At 38.7% G+C, this 19,224-nt stretch overlaps 1 protein-coding gene across 1 annotated transcript in view; it reads left to right on the top strand.

Moving 5' to 3' along the window:
- Window positions 1-1,283: 1,283 nt before the first annotated feature.
- The window catches only part of SLC25A36 (solute carrier family 25 member 36), a 36,362-nt gene continuing 18,421 nt past the window's right edge, over window positions 1,284-19,224 (top strand). Inside the window, exons 1-3 of the mRNA XM_033212486.1 lie at window positions 1,284-1,532; window positions 16,038-16,202; window positions 18,979-19,056. Coding sequence (XP_033068377.1) covers window positions 1,492-1,532; window positions 16,038-16,202; window positions 18,979-19,056 — 284 coding nt within the window. The 5' untranslated portion in view covers window positions 1,284-1,491. The remainder of the gene's footprint in view (window positions 1,533-16,037; window positions 16,203-18,978; window positions 19,057-19,224) is intronic.

Below are 19,224 nucleotides of genomic sequence, written 5' to 3'. Positions count from 1 at the left end.
ATGATCCTGAAGCCAAAGCACGATCAAAGCAATAGTTACCAAGAGGTGCAAGTGGTCCAGTCAAATCAAAAGTGGACTGGTCAAGAGCCGAAGTCAGAGCAGCAGCTTTTTGGAATGCTCAAGGTATTTTGCCTGTTGACTTTCTGGAGGGCTGAAGAACAATAACATCCGCTTATTACAGGAGAAAGTGAAGCAAAGCTTTAGCAGAAAAACACCTGCGAAATCTTCACTCGAGAGTCCTTCTCCACCAGGACAATGTTCCTGCTCATTCCTCTTTAAATAAGGGCATTTTTCCAGGGATTTCGATGGGAAACTATTAGGTATGCATCTTACATTCCTGACCTGGCTCCTTCTGACATATTTTTGTTTTCTAATCGTGAAAAATCTGTAAATGGCACCCATTTTTCTTCAGTTAATAATGTAAAAAAGCCTGCATTTTCATGATTAAATTCCCATAACCCTCAATTCTTTACAGATGGACTAAACAGCTGGTATCATCACTTACCAAAGTGTTTTTAACTTGATGAAGCTTACGTTGATAAACAAAGTTTATATTTTTAAATTGTATCTTTTAATTCCATTTTCTATGAACTTTTACTTTATTATTTTAAAAATAAACCCGAGTGTTTAAATTCTACTTGCTTTTTTTTACTTATTACACACCTCGGGAGATTTTTTGCCATATGGAGTCACCTCATCCCTTGTCACGATTGCATAATATTCCATAGTAGGAATGTTCCATGATTTATTTCTTCCCCCACTGATTTCAATTTTCTGCTACTACAAGCATTGTTCATAATTCTGTACTGTTTGTGAGCCTGTACAGGAGTATCCATGCACAAACCTTTGTATGCATTGTGCGAAATGTTACTCTGAGATAGACACCAAGGGAATTGCTGGGTCATAAATCCAATTTTTTCAAAGTAATTCTCTTGTGAACCCGGAACCAAGGCGATTTTTCCCGCCCCGCCAGTTCCCTGTTCAGGAGAGCGCAGCCGTGATTGTCGCGTTCATTCTGGTCCGGGCGCCCCAGGTCTCAGGTGCGAGAGGCGCGGTGACCTACCACCCCGCGGGCACGCGCTCTGGGCACGCCTCGTGGCCCCTTTCATTGAAAGAGCCCACGGGGATCACGTGAAAGAGCCCTGCAGAGTGCGTGACGTCACGACGCTCAGACCAATGGGAGCCTCTGTTTATGTCGGGGGCCATCAAATAGTCATCTTTCCCCTACCATCCCCCGCCCACCCTCTGTCGCGCTGCGCCGGGTCGCTCTCGGCCTTCGGTGGAGGGCGGCGCGCTTAGGCAGGCGGTGGGGCGGCTAGAGTGCCGCGGGGGAGGGCTGTGCCGGTTGCTTTCTGCAGCCGCGTCTCGGCCAGCTCTCCTCGCCGTCCCCGGGGCGCTGTGCGTCTCCAGTCCGGGACCAAAGCCGCCTGCCGTAGCGGGCGGCCAGATCCGCGTCCCGCCTCAGCGCCTGGAGGACATGCGGGAGAGAGAATGAGCCAGAGGGACACGCTGGTGCATCTGTTTGCCGGGGGGTACGGTCCTGGCGGGGCGTGCGCACTGGGGCTGAGGGTGCTGGGGCCGAAGACGCAGGCGAGAGGGGCGAGGGGGGGTGAAGGGGGACGAGGGGGACCAGGGGTGAGGCCTGGGCGGGGAGCAGCCACGGGCCGCGGGTGAGGGGAGAGACCCAGCCCGTGGGTGGCGTAGGGGGCTCCGGTTCCGGGAAGCGAGGGGGTGAGGCCTGGGCCCGAGGGCGAGAGAGGCCCAGGCAGACAAGGTTGAGGGTTTCATAACCCGGGCCGGGAGTGAGGTTTGGGCCTGCGGGGCCTGGAGTGAGGCGGAGGCCGAATTCAAGCGTCGCAGGAGATGCCGGCGAGAACTGGGGTCGGCGTTTGATTACCCGACCGCCTCTGGCCCCGGCTGCAGGCCGCAGTCTAGCGGGTGTCGGGGATGCAGGGCCGCTTTGAGTAGCCTGCCTCCGGATTTCGCGTAGGTTGCATGGCCCAAGGGGACGGGGCGGAAAGTGCGGAGGCTGAGGACAAAATGGGCGCCGGAGCCTCCTTCAGCCTTCGCTCCTTGCCGCGCGCTTGGGCCTCCGCACGTCACTCACGCCCCACCTCGGACCTCGGGCAGCTCATTTCCGGGCTCGGCTTTGCAGGGTGGGTGGTAAGGGGGCTACGGGATCCAGCGGGGAAGGCGTTGGTTATTCTCCCGTGGTTGCTGTGGGGTGTTTCTAGGCCTTGGAAAATTTCTTGCCCGAGCTTTTCCAGGTGGTGAATGGGGTGCAAAGCTTTGCAGTACTTTTGGGGTCAGATTCCTTTCGAGAAAACCACCCCTCTTGTACACCGTTTGCTTTTCTGCTGCTTAGAAGAAAGTAGGAGTGGAGAGAGGTCAGATTTTTTTTGAAGATAGTGTTAAGTTACTATGTGTGTGCAAGATTAGGACTAAGCCCAAAGTCTTAGTTCCCTGATTGCCAACATGAGTATTAGAGCTGCTACTTTAGCCTCCTGTTTAGATTTGTTCCTTTATATCATTTGGAGAATCATAGCAATTTTAAGCGTTACTTATTTGGAGGGTTATAAAGAGTTTTCTTATCAAAAATGGCTTCGGTGAATTATGCTGAGACTCCTACCGGCATCTTCTTAAATACTCCAGTTTTTAGATCCACCACTTTTAAGATTATGAAAGAGATATACATGCAGTTCTGTTCACGGTGTCTTGCTTTGAGTTGGACATATGGACTCTTGAGCCAATGATGGCAATACTTTAGGTTAGCACACTTTCATTCAACAAATATTTATTGTACACCAATTATGGGCCAGCCACTGTTCTGGCATAAAAACAATATTTTTCTATTAATCTGTGAGACCCAGTTTAGGCAATTGGCTTTTCATATTTCTGAAATGTTTGCTGCCAGTAATCAGGCAAATTAAATCTTTTTTTTAAAATTCAGTAGCTGCGTAGATGCTTTTGAAAAAATCTCATGCAAATAATTGAGTTCACTCGTGTAATTAGATTTATAACACCTGAAGTGAGGAGACCACAGATGTAGTCTAGCACTATTTTAATTTGGGTGAAAAATAGACACTTTTATTTCAATTGCTTCATCTATAAAATTAGGAGATTGTATTATATGATCTCGAAAGCACTTCTCTAGCTCCTAACATTTCTATTACTCCGCGTTCAGGATTCATATATCAAGTTTTGTTAAAAATGGGGCATACTTATTATATTTGAAATAAATGTTAGCTTGATTGCACTAATTTCCCACTTTGGATTAGGATCATCATTTTGTTATAAAAACATGTAAATATAGGTTTTCTGGTTTAAGAACAGGAATGGGAGGTTTTTGTAGCATGTAAACACATAGATTAGGAGCTCCATCCCGCCCCCGCCAGTCTAGCATATGTAGTTTATTTAGACTATTAAATGAGATATTGGTATGTAGAATCTGATACAAGGTTGGTGCTCAGTCGTATAATTTCTCTTCCTTTGCATTTCATCTTGATTTTATTTTTATATGTGGTTACGTAAGTGAGTTAAGTAAAACACACCTTATCTATTTAAAGAAAGCCCAGTATATTTTAAAAGAACCATCAGTAACCTGTCACAGTGTATTTAATCTTAGGCAAGGGTTTTCAGAATATGGAGCCTTTGAGTTGTTTTTCTGATAAGGAAAATTGTAATATTCAGATATGTTTATCAGAATCCCAGATTTCTAACAGCCTAGTAACTGTATTGTTAAACACCATCACTGGACCTTGGTTCTGGGTGAAATACTGACATGCATAACTCGTGCTTTCTTTAACACACCCTTTGATCCCATTATGCTTTTGCCAGAGTTAATATTCAGAGTTTGTAAGGTCAGTAGTTAGGTTAATTGAGTTAAGGAACCATATCATGGCACCCTGTAAAAAAGATGTAAATATAATTTAATTTTATTTGTACCTCTAATACTGTATGTATATAGAGATGAAAGCAATATGAAATGTATTTTTAAAGACTGATAGAATTATACATTGTCCAGTTATTGTATCAGCAGCATATATATCTACAGAGGCAGCTCATTTTTTTGTATTTGAGGGAGATACTGTCTCATATAGGAGCTATATACCTTCAGACTTTACGTAGATGAAGTTTTTTCTTTGTAGTGAGTAAAATCAAAGATCTAAAGATGAACTGTCTTTTTATATCCTGAAGCTCATTCATTTGCTCAATCATTATTATTTATTGAAACTCCCATTTTGGTATAATGAATGATATTTGTTAAATTATTTCACCGGTTTTCTTGAAGATCAGGGCAGAAGTAGAATACTTAAAAGTATAATTAATGTGATTTATTTCCCCTTCACTCTGACCATATTTTTATTAGTCTCATTTCCTTAATTTTTACTACCTCTCCTTTTCCTCTGTCTTGCTCTGTTTCAGCTGCTATTACAAAATACCAAAAACTGGTGGCTTATAAATAACAAATATTCCTAACAGTCCTGAAGGTTGGAAGGTTCAAAATTAAAGCAATAACAGGTTCGTTGTCTGATGGTGGTCTACTTCCTCACAGAAGACACTCTCTTGCTGTATCCTCATGTAGTAGGAGAAGCTAGCCAGGATCTCTGGTGTCTTCTAAAGGTAGTAATCCCAAATGTCAGGGCTACAATCTCATGACCTAATCACCTTGAAAGTGTCTACCACTTAATACTATCACCTTGGGATGTGAGTAGAATTTCATCTTATTAACATTGGAGGAGACAAACGTTCAGACATCCTCCTCCCCTTTTTTTCCTTCTAAAAATGCATTCTGTTCTTCTTACTAATAGATTGCAAAACTAAGGGAAGTTTCTTATCCTGTTGGATAATATTCTCGAAGAAACCACTTTTCTGTAAATGGATTACTGTAGCAAAGCAGCTACCATTTTTCTGCAAATGGATTAGTGTAGCACAGCATTGTGGGTCAGGGATTCTCCTTCTTGAGACCCTACTTGTGGTCTGAGAGTTTAAAACTATTTTCATAAAAATACTAAGACATAATTATTGGCACAAATGTGTTAACATTTGTCCTGATGGTGCAAAAGCAATGATGGGTAAAACTGCTGATGCCTTAGCATGCATCAAGGCAGTGGCACCAGACTATAGTCATCATATTCACCTCCGGGTACTTGCAATTAAAAAAAGCCAGTTTTAACTTAAGAATGCTAATTTTATTAAATCGCAACCTTTGAATACCTCTGTATTTAATATTTTGTGTGACAAAATGGGAAATAGGCATAAAGTAACTGCATGCGGAAGTGGGGTTCTGCATTGTTTCAGTTGTAGGCTACACTAGCTTCTTTTTTTCATGGAGACCCGTTCTTTCTTAACGATTAATAGACTGACTACTCAGACTAGACATTTTCTCAAAAACTGAAGGAAGCCTTTTTAAGGAAAACCACTGATAGCATTTGTTACCAATGACAAAATTCTAGTTTTCAAACAGAAATTTGAATTTTTGAATTGACCCCTCTCCCCCAGCCTTCCAATACCTAAGGATGTTTCTGATGAGATGGTGATAGTAAGTGTACATTTTTTAATACATGTAGAATGTTTTGAAAAACCTGCAAACCCAGTGAACCGGTATTTTTCAAATGACCGATATATATGATGTCATAGAGTCAGGCATGGGTAAAAGAGTCATTCAGATTTTAAAATAGACCAGTGGATTTTAATACAACAGTATGAAAAGTTTACTGGTATAGTTCAGATTCTACATTGCAACTAACCTTTAAGAACCTACCACTTGTCCAGTTTTAATATAGTATTGAAGAATATCGACATTTATCTGAAAAGGGACTGTCTTGTTTAGTAGTTGTTTTCATTAACTAGAAGGCTTTGTTAAGTGCTATGGGGAAAAAGTGGTGCACCTTTAAGGACTGTGGTGGGAGTGCACTCTAGTACTAAATCGAATGATGATGAATCTTATTGAGAAGATGACATTTGAGTAAAGACTGGGAAGGGAGAGAATTAGCTATACAAAAGGAACTAGCCCCAGTAAGACCCTAGTCCCAGTAAGACCCTAGCCCCAGTAAGAGTGAGAGAATGAGGCAGGTATGGCCAGAATGATAGAGCCTTCTTAGGCCTTTAAAGGACTGTGACCTTTTCTATTGAAATGGGAGGAGTCATCATAGAATTTTTAAAGGCTAATTGGTCTCTGTTAGACTATGCATGGGTCAGGGGCAAAAGTAGGGAGTTGATTTGGCTATTTCAGTAATCCACTTGAGTGATAATGGTGATTCAGACTAGGTTGGAAGCAATGGACATTGTGAGAAGTGGTTGAATTCTAGCTAGACTTGGAAGGTAAAGATAATAAGATTTTTGACCTATTGAATGCAGAGTGTAGAAGAAGAGCAAAGAATAACTCCAGGGTTTTTAGTTTGGGCACCTGGAAGGGTGGAATTGCTGTCAACTGAGATGGGCAAGGTTGCAGATGAAACAGAGTTGGCATAAGGGGAGATCAGAAGTTCCATTTTAGACATGGTAAGTTTGAGAAGTAGAGAGGTCAAGAAGCTGGTTGTTTAAGTGATTGGATGTACTAGCCTGGAGTCCAGGAAAGAGGATTGGACTAGGGATATACATTTAGTAGTCATTGGAACATAAGTGGTGCCATGAGCCTAGTTGAGATCACTAAGGGAGTGAATATAGAAAAGAAGGGACCAAGAACTACCCTCTGGGGACTTCAATAAAAGAGAGCAGGAGAAGAGGAATGAGAAGAAGAGGAATGAAGAGAAGAGGAGGAACCAGCCAAGTAGACTTCATAGTGACTAAAAAAATATGGTATTCTGAAATCCAAATGAAGCAAATATACAAGATCTAGAAAGGAGTAAATAATCAACTATCCAATGTTGGTGTCATTTAAGATATCTGAAAGCTGTTAACCACTGAATTTAATTGAGGACCTTTGGTGACTTTTTCAGTAATTTCCAGGGCAGGGGAGTAAAAGTAGTAGGAGTAGGAGAGAAATTAGAGACAACAAATAGACAATTTTAAGGTTTGCTGTAAAGGGTAGCAAAGAAAGGGGGAAATTTACTTTTACTAAACCTACCACATTCCCTCAGCCTATTTTGTTCCTATAATGGACTTTTTTTTTATTTCTCAGTCTTGTATCCTACTATTTTTCCTTAAAATAGTTAGCACTTTGAGGCCCCCAACAAAGGCATTGCTGTTTCTTAAAAGACCTATTTGCACAGAGATTTTCGTTTTTGTTTTTTTAAACCAGTCTTGGTTACACTGTGCCTACCTTTACGAAAACCAAAAAACACTCTAAATAGTGGTAAAGACTGTACAACTACATCTTGGGCTGCATGATACAGCTTGCTTCCATGTTTATCTAAGTTAGCTAAAATTTTCTGTATTACTAGTCTTGATTTTGCTTTATTATCCAAAATAAGAATAACCTGTGAATTTTTTTCTGAATCAGAAACACTTCTTATACTTTAAAATATGCTGTTTTATTCTGAACCACGCATTGCTGACTTTTCATAAGTTAGTTTGTCAGGTATATAGATGACCATCGCCATTTCAAAAACTCGTATTGTTTCTTTGTCTGAACATTAAAGCTTCAGAGAAAATAGTTACACAAATGTACTACCAGAGAAACAATTTTTGGTAAGACTTACTTAATGATTTGCGTAGAATTTCAGGGACAATCTACATTTTTTTATTATTATTATTATTTTGAGATGGAGTTTCGCTGTTGTTCCACATGGTGGAGCGCAATGGCACGATCTTGTCTCACTGCAACCTCCACCTTCCAGGTTCAGGCAATTCTCTTGCCTCAGCCTCCCAAATGGCTGAGATTACAGGTGCCTGCCACCATGCCCAGATAATTTTTTGTATTTTTAGTAGAGACAGGGTTTCACCATGTTGGCCAAGCTGGTCTTGAACTCCTGACCTCAGGCGATCCACCCACCTTGGCCTCCCAAAGGCTGGGATTACAGGCCTGAGCTACTGCGCCCAGTGCAGTCTACGTGTTTTAAGATTGAAAAACTCCTTAAGTTTGGCTAGCATTTTAAAGAAAGTTCATCTTTAGTGAGTGATATTTCTTAATGTTACTAATACCCTAAGTAGAGTATCACTGCAGGCAGAAAAATAAAATATTTTATCCTATTCATCTTGCCTTATAAAGCTAAACACTGTGTACAGTTAACAAAATGAATTCTGAAGTACCTTTTTAAATAATACGCACATACAAATATTGTGGACCTCATCAGAAAATATTTTGTTCATCTGTTACCTTTCCTGTTAAAAACAAGTTTCCTGATCCATACATGCTCAAGAGGTTAATATTGAGGACATATATCTAACAGTGCCTTGGATTTTTTCCAAGTATGGCTAGTAAAAGTCCTTTTAAAGCTAGGGGAGCCAGATCTAGTGGTTCAGCAGCTTGGGACTATCCAGTCGATGGAGTTTTATGTCTGTGTACTGTCTTAGGGATTCATGACTGGGTATGATGGCTGAAATTCATCTGCTTACTATTCATATTCACTTAGTGAACAATTTTTCTCCTTTCTCTCCCATCTCCCCACCCTCAACTTTTGATTCCTGTGCTTCAATAACTAGTGTGGGAGAGCACTTTGAGGCCCCCAACAGAGGCCTTTCTTACAAGACCTGTTTGCACAGGGTTGTTTTGTTTTGTTTTTTAAAGCAGTTTTGGTTACACTGTGCCCAGCTTCAAAAACAAACAAAAAAACACTCTTTAAGTATCTTTTTGCCACTCCTTTACTCAAGAGGTCCATAAAGGCCCTTAAGGTAGCTAGATGCCGTGGCATGCTAGAATTTTTATCTTCATTATATGCGCTAAGTAGAAACATCATTTGAAAGTTCTTAGACAGTTAAACTCTAAAAAGTTTGGCTTTACTAGCGTCTGCAGTATTACCTAATAGGCTAGAGATGTGTCCACATTCCAGTAAATTACTGAGATGACTTGATAAACTTACTGTACAATTTGGCAAACATCATGAAAATGAAATAGTTTAAAATGTCTTATAAAATTCTTCAGTGATAACCATATTAGAAAAGTTTAAATATTCTATAAGATCAATACATAGCTATGTGATTATTTGACTCACCAAGTGATCTTGGCCTTCTCATATCTTTAAGATATAAGACCTTTGCCTATAAAACTTTAAATGAGTGTTGATCCAGGTCGTTTTGCTCTGAACATAAAGAACATGTAGTTACTTCTAATCTGGGTATACCAAGGGTATAGTGACCAGGGGTATAGTGACATTTAAAGAAACTTTTCCTGTCTGAATTTTTGATGTTACAGAGTAATGAACTCGTTCTTCTGCTACAGACTTGGCTATTCTGTCTTTGGAATTCTTTGCCAGTCAAGAAAGCACACAAAACAAACCAGTGACTGTTTTATAGAAATAACTTTGAATTGTAACTTTTTTAAAATAGTAAAGCATCCAGCCTTGAACTGTGTTATTAATAGCAAATTACATTGGCCACAGCTTGCAACTGATGTCATCCACATCACTGGATCAGAGGGAAGTAAGACCAGTAATGAGTGCCTGCTTCTACTCCACCATTTTTTCTCTGTTGCTTTTTCTTAGTTTTCAAATTAATATATTATACATCATCTTTCTGTTGTGGTAGATAAGGAGTTATATTTTACTACTCTCTGTTTCCCCTTTCTTTACATCCTCTCAATATATAATTTGATACAGTTTTTGTTAAATCAATAGTCAGTGCTTACCTTATTGTGACAATACAAATATTGTTCACTGCAGAGCTAAGTTTAAGTTGTCTATTATAGTGACCTTTCCTTTCTTATGAATAACTTCATTCCTCCCCACCCCCCCCACCCACCCCCTTGCCACTGCCACTGACTGCCCCTGAAGTTAATAATTGCCTCCATTAAAAAACTTTTGCTTAGTTTTGTGAATACTCATACTTGAACATTTTTTTTCATATGGTCAGCTGTGTTCATCTGTTAGTCTTTTTTTCCTGGAGACTTCTGTCCCACTGAATTCTGTCATCCTAATCCTATCTTGCTTGGTTTTTTTTCCAGGTCTACCGTTTCACTGTCATCTTGGGACTTCTTTCTCTGTCTTGGGTTATTCTGTTCCCGCTTTTGATTCCCTCCCCACCACCATCTTCTTTTAGTTTACTCTCTTAATTTGTGGAATACATTTTTTAGTTAGCTGTGTAAGAAAAGGGTATACAGTAGACAATTTCTTGAATACTTCTTTGTCGCAGTTGTATAGTTTGGTTTGGTATAGAATTTTAGGATAAGTAATCTGCAGTTGTCGAGAAGCGTGATGCTAATCTGATCACTTTTCCTCTATTATGTGACCTTTTTTCTTTCTGGAAGTTGAAGTCCTTGAAAGATTGCAGTAGTGCATCTTGGTGTGGATTGTTTTTGCATCCTTTGTTCCTGCTAAACTAAGCTCAGAAATGTTGAGTTTGTGTTCTCTTTAGAGAATTAGCCTTCTGCCTAGGAATATAGTTTTATCGTGTGTGTGTGTGTGTGTGTGTGTGTGTGTAAGGCATAGGGAGACACTGGGCATCCTACCTTTGTCATACAGCCTGTGTGGCAGCAGCCAGTCCTGTTTTCAGTTCTTTGCCTTAATTCCCTCTTGAATACTTGGTGCCCTTAATCATTAGGCCTCCCAGGGATTCTGCAGGGCAAAACTCTGCTGCTTTTTGGTATTTCCCTCTGCGAGCCTTTCTTCCTCTTTACTACGTTCTCTTTCCCATTTGCCTCATTGGTTGAAAACTTGCAGCTGCCGATTTCTCTGGGGCTTTCTGTTCTTCTGGCATATTTCTTTAGACAGTGATATTTTTGACACGGAGAAAAGATAAATCTAATGTAGTTCATCCCAACTGTATTGAAGCAATGGTTGTGTTCTCCACATCAATTCTGATTTCAGTGTGCATAACAATTATTTTTTAAATTGCAGCAAGAGAAATACCAGAGTGTCACCCCTATACTACACACCTATTGCATTCTATAATGTAAAACTGCTTCAGGACAACCTAAGTGCTTGTGCATATACCCACTTATGCCATCCCCTCCTCTCTACAATTTACTTACTTATTTTTTTGAGGTGGAGTCTTGCTCTGTCACCCAGGCTGGAGTGTGCAGTGGTGCAATCTCAGCTCACTGCAACTTCCACCTCCCAGGTTCAAACAATCCTCCCACCTCAGACTCCCGAGTAACTAGGATTACAGGTGTGCACCACCATGCCCAGGTAATTTTGTGTGTGTGTGTGTATTTTCAGTAGAGGTGGTGTTTCACCATGTTTGCCAGGCTGGTCTTGAACTCCTGACCTCAAGTGATCCAGCTTCCTCGGCCTCCCAAAGTGCTAGGATTATAGGTGTGAGCCACCATGCCTGGCCTTATTTTTTTGTTGTTTTTTAATTTTGTTTTTTGTTGTTGTTGTTGTCGTCATCATTTTGAGACAGGGTCTCACTCTGTTGCCTAGGCTGGAGTGCAGTAGTGCAATCACAGCTCACTAAAGTCTTGAACTCCCATGTTTAAACCATCCTCTCACCTTGGCCTCCCAAGTAGCTGGGATTACAGGCATATGCTACTGTACCTGGCTGTTTTTTTCTTTCTCTCTCTCTCTCTTTTTTTTTTTTTTGTTTGAGATAGAGTTTCACTCTTGTTGCCCAGACCGGAGTGCAGTGGTACAATCTTGGCTCGCTGCAACCTCTGCCTCCTGGGTTCAAGCAATTCTACTGCCTCAGCCTCCAGAGTAGCTGGGATTACAGGCGTGCACCACCACACCCAGCTAATTTTTTGTATTATTAGTAGAGACAGGGTTTTACCATGTTGGCCAGGCTGGTCTCGAACTCCTGACCTCAGGTGATCCACATGTCTCGGCCTCCCACAGTGCTAGGATTACAGGCATGAGCCACCACGCCCAGCCTCTTTCTTTTTTTAAGAGACAGAGTCACACTGTGTTGCTTAGGCTGGTTTCAAACTCCTGGACTCAAATGATCCTACCACCTCAGCCTCTGAAAGGGGCTGGGATTACAGGCATCAGCCACCATGCCTGGCCAGTTCAGATTCTCATGTGTTTTACTTGCTGAAGTGTTTTTTAAATATCATAGTATTTACCTTGTCTGTTGGTCTGGCCACAAAATATTCATAATACTTCTATTACAAAATTTCATAGTTACTATTATCAGTAATAGAAATACATAACTACATAGCTACTATTTATTGAGTACTTTTTATGTGCCACTTTACAAAATGCTTTATGTGGATTATATCATCTTTAAAACAAGCGTGTGAGGCATAGGTATTGTTTTTACCATTGTTGTTTTGTTTTCTCTGTATAATATTTATTTTCTTGGAACCAGGAATGACTGGGTAGGAATCATGGCTTTATGTGCTCATGTTGCTTTTTGTTTTCGTTTTAATTATAGAAGTAATTCATGTTCATTGAATACATTTTTTAGAAGTTATTCATATTCAACAATACTCTTAGGTTTTACAGAATATAAAATCAAAACATACACATGTTTATTATAGATTTTGGGCCTGTTTTGTGGGTTTTATGCTCAATACATTTGCAAAGTAAATAAACTAAACTGCTAAAAAGAAATCAGGCAAAGACAAATTGAAATTATTATGGTTTGCCATAATAGATCACTGTTGTAGTGTGAATATGGTATGGACCAACCCACAGGTTCTTCTGAGTTCTGCATTGCATATACTCAAAGTATACTGTGTGATGATGACTCATGTCTTTACCACTTAACCCTCAACTCTTATAAGTAAATTGATGGCTTCTATTTAAGATTCTCCTTATGGCCTTACATATAATGAGGTTTTAAGACTATCTCATGGCTGTTTGAAAATATCTTTTCCTTGTTTATTGAGTATTGAGGTTTCTAAGTTCTACTTAATTTTGTTTCAGATTTGCTATAATCCTACTACTTTTTGTCTAATTTTGTTGAAATCTGACCATATAATTGTGGTTTCGACATTTTTTTGGGGGAGGTTAAATTTTTTTAACTGCCCATTTAAAGCTATGAGTGGAGGTTTTTTTTGAAATACTAAGCTTATTTATGATTGAATGTTTCACATAATATAAATATATTCAGCCCCAGATCATATATTAAGAATTCCTACTAGTTTTCACATATTTTTCAAATCAGATTTGTCAGTGTATGGTTTACATACAGTAAAATCTGTGCTTTGTTAAATGTATACAGTTGATTGACTTTCAGCAGATTTATAAAGTCCTTTAAGCACTACTATAGTCAGGATATTGACTGGGCCCAATGGTTCATGCTTATAATCCCAATACTTTGGAAGCCTGAAGTGGGAGGATTGCTTGAGGCTATCAGTTCAAGACCAGCTTGTGCAACATAGCAAGACACTGTCTCAACAAACAATTAAAAAACTTAGCTGGGCATGGTGGCATGTGCCTGTAGTCCCAGCTGCTAGGGAGGCTGAAGCAGGAGGATTGCTTGAACCCAGGAGTTCAAGGCTACAGTGAGCTATGATCATGCCACTGCACTCCAGCCTTGGTGACAGAGCAAGACCCTATCTCAAAAAAAAGGATATTGAACATTTTTTGTTATTCCAAGAATTCCCCCGTACCCCTTGCAGTCACTTTCTTCCCTCTCCTCTACCCCTTGGAAACCGCTGATCTCATTTCTGTTTGTCTCATTTTGCCTTTTCTAGAATATCATAAAAACGTTTGCTTAAGTAAGGATAATTTTTTAATGTCAAAAATAAAAGCCTTTTGTGCCTAGCTTTTTCAGTTAGCATAATGCTTTTGAGATTTATCCAGGTGGTGGCTTTTTACTGCAGAATAGTATTCCATGATATAGGTGTATCACAGTTTGCTTCCATTAGTTGATGGACATTTGGGTTGTTGCCGGTTTTTAGCTATTAATAAATATAGCTATTATAAACATTCATGAACAGGTCTTTTTGTGGACATACCTGTTCATTTCTCTTGGGTCAGCACCCACAAGTGAGATAGGGTTGTGTGGCAGTTTTATGTTTATCTCTGTAAGAAACTGACAAACTGTTCAGCGGTTGGCTGTTGATCAGTCTTTTTAATTCTAGCCATTAATAGATGGGCAGTGGTATCTTATAATGGATCTACTTTGCTTTTCCCTGATGACAAAGGATTTTGAGAATTCTATGTGTTTATTTGCATCTATATATGACTATCTGTTAAATCTCTTACTGAATTACATGGTTTTGTTCCTGATTATAAGCACTTTTGCAGGTAATGATTTGCAAATATTTGTTCTCAGTCTGTGGCTTTCGTTTTCTTCTCAGTTTCTTTCATTATCTTAGCAGTTTTGGTTTCTTTCAGAGTATAAGTTTTTAGTTTTGATAAGGTCCAGTTTTTCAGTTTTTTTTCTTTAATTTGTGCTTCTGTTGATCTCCATGTAAGAAGTCTGTGCCTAACACAAAGTTAAAAGATTTTTTTCCAGATGTTTTTTTCCTAGATGTTTTATAGTTTCATCATTTTAAACTTAGGTCTATGATCCATTTTGAGTTAATTTTAAAATGTAGTGTGAGGTAAGGGTTACGTCTTTTATTTTAAGTATGAATGTTCTTTATCTTTTAATAGTTTTGTTGCATAAGTTTTTCACTCATTAGTTGCATACAGTTTGGTTTTATCTTATTTTCTTGGTGGAATATACTAATAAATTAATGAGACATATTTTTATCTTTTAAAATTTCTTTTAAATTCTATTTGGAGTGATACTAACATTGCCATGCCTGCTTTCCTTTTACATATATGTGTGTGTGTGTGTGTGTGTGTGTGTGTGTGTGTTTTAATTGTGGAGGTAGAATTGTTTAGTGTTTTATTGCATGGGTTGCTTTTCTTTTTCTTCTTTTAATGCCCATTTTGAAGGTCCATATTAACCTGACTCAACTAGCTTTTCTCTTTGACTGCACTAAGAGTTTTTCTGAGCGATTTTCCCTTTTGGTTAGAAAGCCGTTCTAAAGGCTTCACTTGGTAGCTATTAATGTTTTAAGAGGAAATTATTTTCTACTCTTGTATTTTAAAATAGTAAACTAATAATTACTCAGCCTATATCTTACATACCTTTTAAACAGTTTAATGTCATTAAGAGCTTTTGTTCTTATGGTTCTGGTGATCCGTCCTTTTATTTATGTTGGATTATTCTAACAAGCCTACCTACATTGCACAGATTTCCATGTGTAGGCCTGACAGACATTAATTGTGAGACTCAAGTGCCAATTTTTTTCTTTTTTGAGACAGGGTCTCACTCTGTTGCCCAGGCTAGAATGCAGTGGCGTGATCATATTCACTGTAGTCCTGAACTCCTATGCTCAAGCACTTTTCCCACCTCAGCCTCCCAAGTAGCTGGGACTACATGCATACCCCACCACACCTGGCTAATTTTTTAAACAATTTTTTTGTAAAGTGGGGTCTGGCTATGTTGCCAAGGCTGATGTCAAACTGTCCTCATACCATCCTCCTGCCTCCTCCCAAAGCTCTGGGATTACATGTGTGAGCCATGCCTTCAAATGCTGTATTTTTTTGTAGATGAAATACTTTGGAATATTTGGGTATCTAACATAAGAGAACTATATATGTTTAACTATCAGTGAGTTCTTTCGTAATGCTCAGAAGACCATTCAGTTTGAAAGGACAGGAGTTTGAAAGACAGAATATACCTCAAAGAATGGCCTAGATTTTAACGGAGCCACAAGTTATATATACATGAGTACTAAATCAAACCTTAGGACAGTATTTAAAGCCATGATGTGACTTACCAGTACAATTTTAGTAACAGCATCTATCAGTTGAAGTCATCAGCAATTATTCTTGCCAGATAGTTATTAAGCTGTGTTCATTTTAGTTACTGAAGATGTTTGTATGTAATCAAATAATGGAATCTCTTAAAAATTTGTTTAGTCATCTAACATAAAAAATTATAAATTTTAGTATGTTGGCAAAGCTCCAGGTACCCATGAGGATTACAGCTCTGGGCATATGTACTAACTTATGAATTAAGTAGATGAGCTTTGTTCTTTTTTTTTTTTTTTTTAGATGTGGTGGTACAGTGGGAGCTATTCTGACATGTCCACTGGAAGTTGTAAAAACACGACTGCAGTCATCTTCTGTGGCACTTTATATTTCTGAAGTTCAGCTGAACACCATGGCTGGAGCCAGTGTCAACCGAATAGTGTCTCCTGGACCTCTTCATTGCCTAAAGTGAGAGCATAGTATTCAGCAGTCTTTTTTAGTTTGCATTAGTGATTTCCAGATGTTTGTTTACTTTTATTCTGCGACATTTAAAATGATTCTTTATAAACCTATTTACAGAAGTTACTCTGAATTGTACTCATAAGGAATGATAATCCCTAATGGAGAATAGTTAGATAAGATAAAGTGTAATTTTATTTCCAAATCATGTGTATTTAGAATATTTCTACATATATCCAGTGGATTTTTTTCTAAAGCTATTGTAAGAATTTTATTTTGGATTATTCATTTACTTTTGAAATGTGATAATGTTTAATGCTAACTCCTTTCGTGTATGTTTTTAATGTTCCAAGTACTCTCACAAGTAAGTACATCCAGTTAACGACAATCTGTGATTTTTATGTAACCTAAGTACAACTGAGACAGCAGAGTTCTAATGCTATTCAGGATTTGTTTAACATTTCCTGATGGTTTGGAAAAGATTTGTTTTTACATTTTGCCATACTTCATTATGTTGCCATTGGATTTGAAATTTCAAAAGTATTAAAATCAGGTTTTGCATGTTTATACTCGTAAATAACTGAATGCCTTTGTGTCTGCCTTATCAGCTCACTGTTTGAACTTAGTTCAGTAGTGTTTATTTTGTAATAGCAAATAAACTCATTCTGTGTATTTACCTTTGTTACTAAAAGGTTTCATCAGCCTTTTCTTTTTTCCAACTTGTTTACATAAGTGCATGAATAGGTAGAATAAAATTGATAACAGTTTTGGATTAAAATGCCGTAATTGGGCTGGGCGTGGTGGCTCATGTCCATAATCCCAGCACTTTGGGAGGCCGAGGTGGGTGGATCATCTGAGGTCAGGAGTTCGAGACCAGCCTGGCCAACATGGTGAAACCCTGTCTGTACTAAAAATACAAAATTAGCCAGGTGTGGTGGTGTGCACCTGTAATCCCAGCTACTCGGGAGGCTGAGGCAGGAGAATCACTAGAACCTGGGAGGCAGGGTTGCAGTGAGCCAAGATCGTGCCACTGTATTCCAGCCTGGGTGATACAGTGAGACTCTGTCTCAAAAAAGAAAAAAAAAATGCTCTAGTTACAGATAAATATTTCTATCTGATTTATAATAGGAAAAGTATTTTAATACCATGATTTTTATATTTACTACCACAGATTGCCTCTCCTTAAAATTCTTCTTTTGACCTCTGTGATAATACTTTTTAATTCTCTTTTTCAGTGGTTTTGCCTTCTCTTCACAGGAACTTTAGTAATCCTTCTGGGCTGTGTTTTAGTTTCTCAGTTTTTCAGGCCCTCTTTTAAGCTCTTCATATATTAATTTACTTAATCCTCACAGTAACCAGTAGAGGGGTACTGTTTTTGTTTTGTTTTGTTTTGTTTTACTGCTGATGAAACTAAGTATGAGAGAAGAGTTATTTCAAGGTCTTAGAGTTATTCCTTACCAACATTGGGCTTCATATCTTGAGAAGTCTGGCCGCTCAATTCAGGCCTTAAATTAACCGTTAGACCCAACTACCTTTAAAGAGATCCCTCTTAAGCAGATAGATGTTTGAGAACTACTTGGCCTAGTCTGTTAACTCTGAATTAAAATACCTACTCTTCAGTTTCTGTTCCTTCTCACTGCCAAAACTTCATTTCATAACTTACTCCAAAAAAGCCTTCTGTGACTTACACCTGGCTCTGTTCCTTTCTCTGCTGGGCATATATGTATCTAGGTTGTATAGTATTTGCTTGTTAATATGGTCTGTTAATTTATTTGTTTTGTTGTAATTCTTTTTACCAAAACAGAACAGCAAATTCCAGTGTCAGGGGCCTCGCCTTCTTTATTCTATCTACTTACTTTTTCTACTTATAAACAGCTAACTATACAGTTAAATACTCAATATAGCAACTGTTAACAGAGTGGCAGGAGAAATAACAGCCCAACCATTCTGGTACCTTAAAGGACATTAGGGTGATAGATTTAGCTACAGCATTTCAGTGGAATGGGGATGAGATAATACTGCAATACTAAGAAGTATTGTCCAATATTGAGTAAAAGACCTGAAAATTAGGAAGGAACTACATTTCTAGTTGGCAGGTAGTTATTTATTAAGCTTTCAATTTGCTGGTAAAGATAGTAAAGTTAAGGAAATCAAAGATAAGAGTAGCATGATCATATGAAAATAATGTAGAACTCTTTATCTTTGTGTCTTAATCTTTCAGGAAAGAATCAACAGATATTTTAATCACTACTACTAAATCTATTATCAGTCTTCAACAATTTATGCTATGCCATGAAAAAAAACAATGTTTTGTGTTTTGTTGTGTTTCCTCTTTTTCTTTTAATTTTTTTTTTTTGGGGGGGGACAGAGTTTCACTCTGTCTCTAGGCTAGAGGACAGTGGCACAATCTTGGCTCACTGTAACCTCCGCCTTCCAAGTTCAAGCGATTCTCCTACCTCAGCCTCCTGAGTAGCTGTGATTACAGGCATGCACCACCATGCCCAGCTAATTTCTGTGTTTTTTATTAGCAGTGAGGTTTCACCATGTTGGCCAGGCTGGTCTGAACTCCTGGCCTCAAGGAATCTGCCCGCCTCAGTGTCCAAAGTGCTGAAATGACAAGCATAAGCCACCGTGCCTGGCCACAAATTTTTAATAAATAAGGAAAACCAGAGAAGCATAACATAATACAAATATACTGGATTTAGACTCTAACTTTATTTATACAAAGTAAATAAAGTACCAGACTTTGAAGGGTATTTCTAATAGAATGTTTTTTCTCTTTCAGGTTGATCTTGGAAAAAGAAGGGCCACGTTCCTTGTTTAGAGGATTAGGCCCCAATTTAGTGGGGGTAGCCCCTTCCAGGTAAAAAAAAAAAAATTGTTTAAAGTTAAGCAAATTATGGCAATCTCTTTTGTTTCAGCACACCTGGATTTAATCATTTATAGATACAGTTAAATTTATAAATGTGGTTTTCAATGTTTATGGGAAGTTAAAATACTTAATTTTCTTTTTAAGAATTACAGATGCTAG

The sequence above is a fragment of the Trachypithecus francoisi genome, unplaced genomic scaffold (genome assembly GCF_009764315.1).
Source record: "Trachypithecus francoisi isolate TF-2019V2 unplaced genomic scaffold, Tfra_2.0 Lachesis_group0, whole genome shotgun sequence".
Taxonomy (NCBI): Eukaryota; Metazoa; Chordata; class Mammalia; order Primates; family Cercopithecidae; genus Trachypithecus; species Trachypithecus francoisi.
The sequence above is the reverse complement of the archived record's forward strand: the minus strand, read 5'-3'. Positions and strand labels throughout refer to the sequence as shown.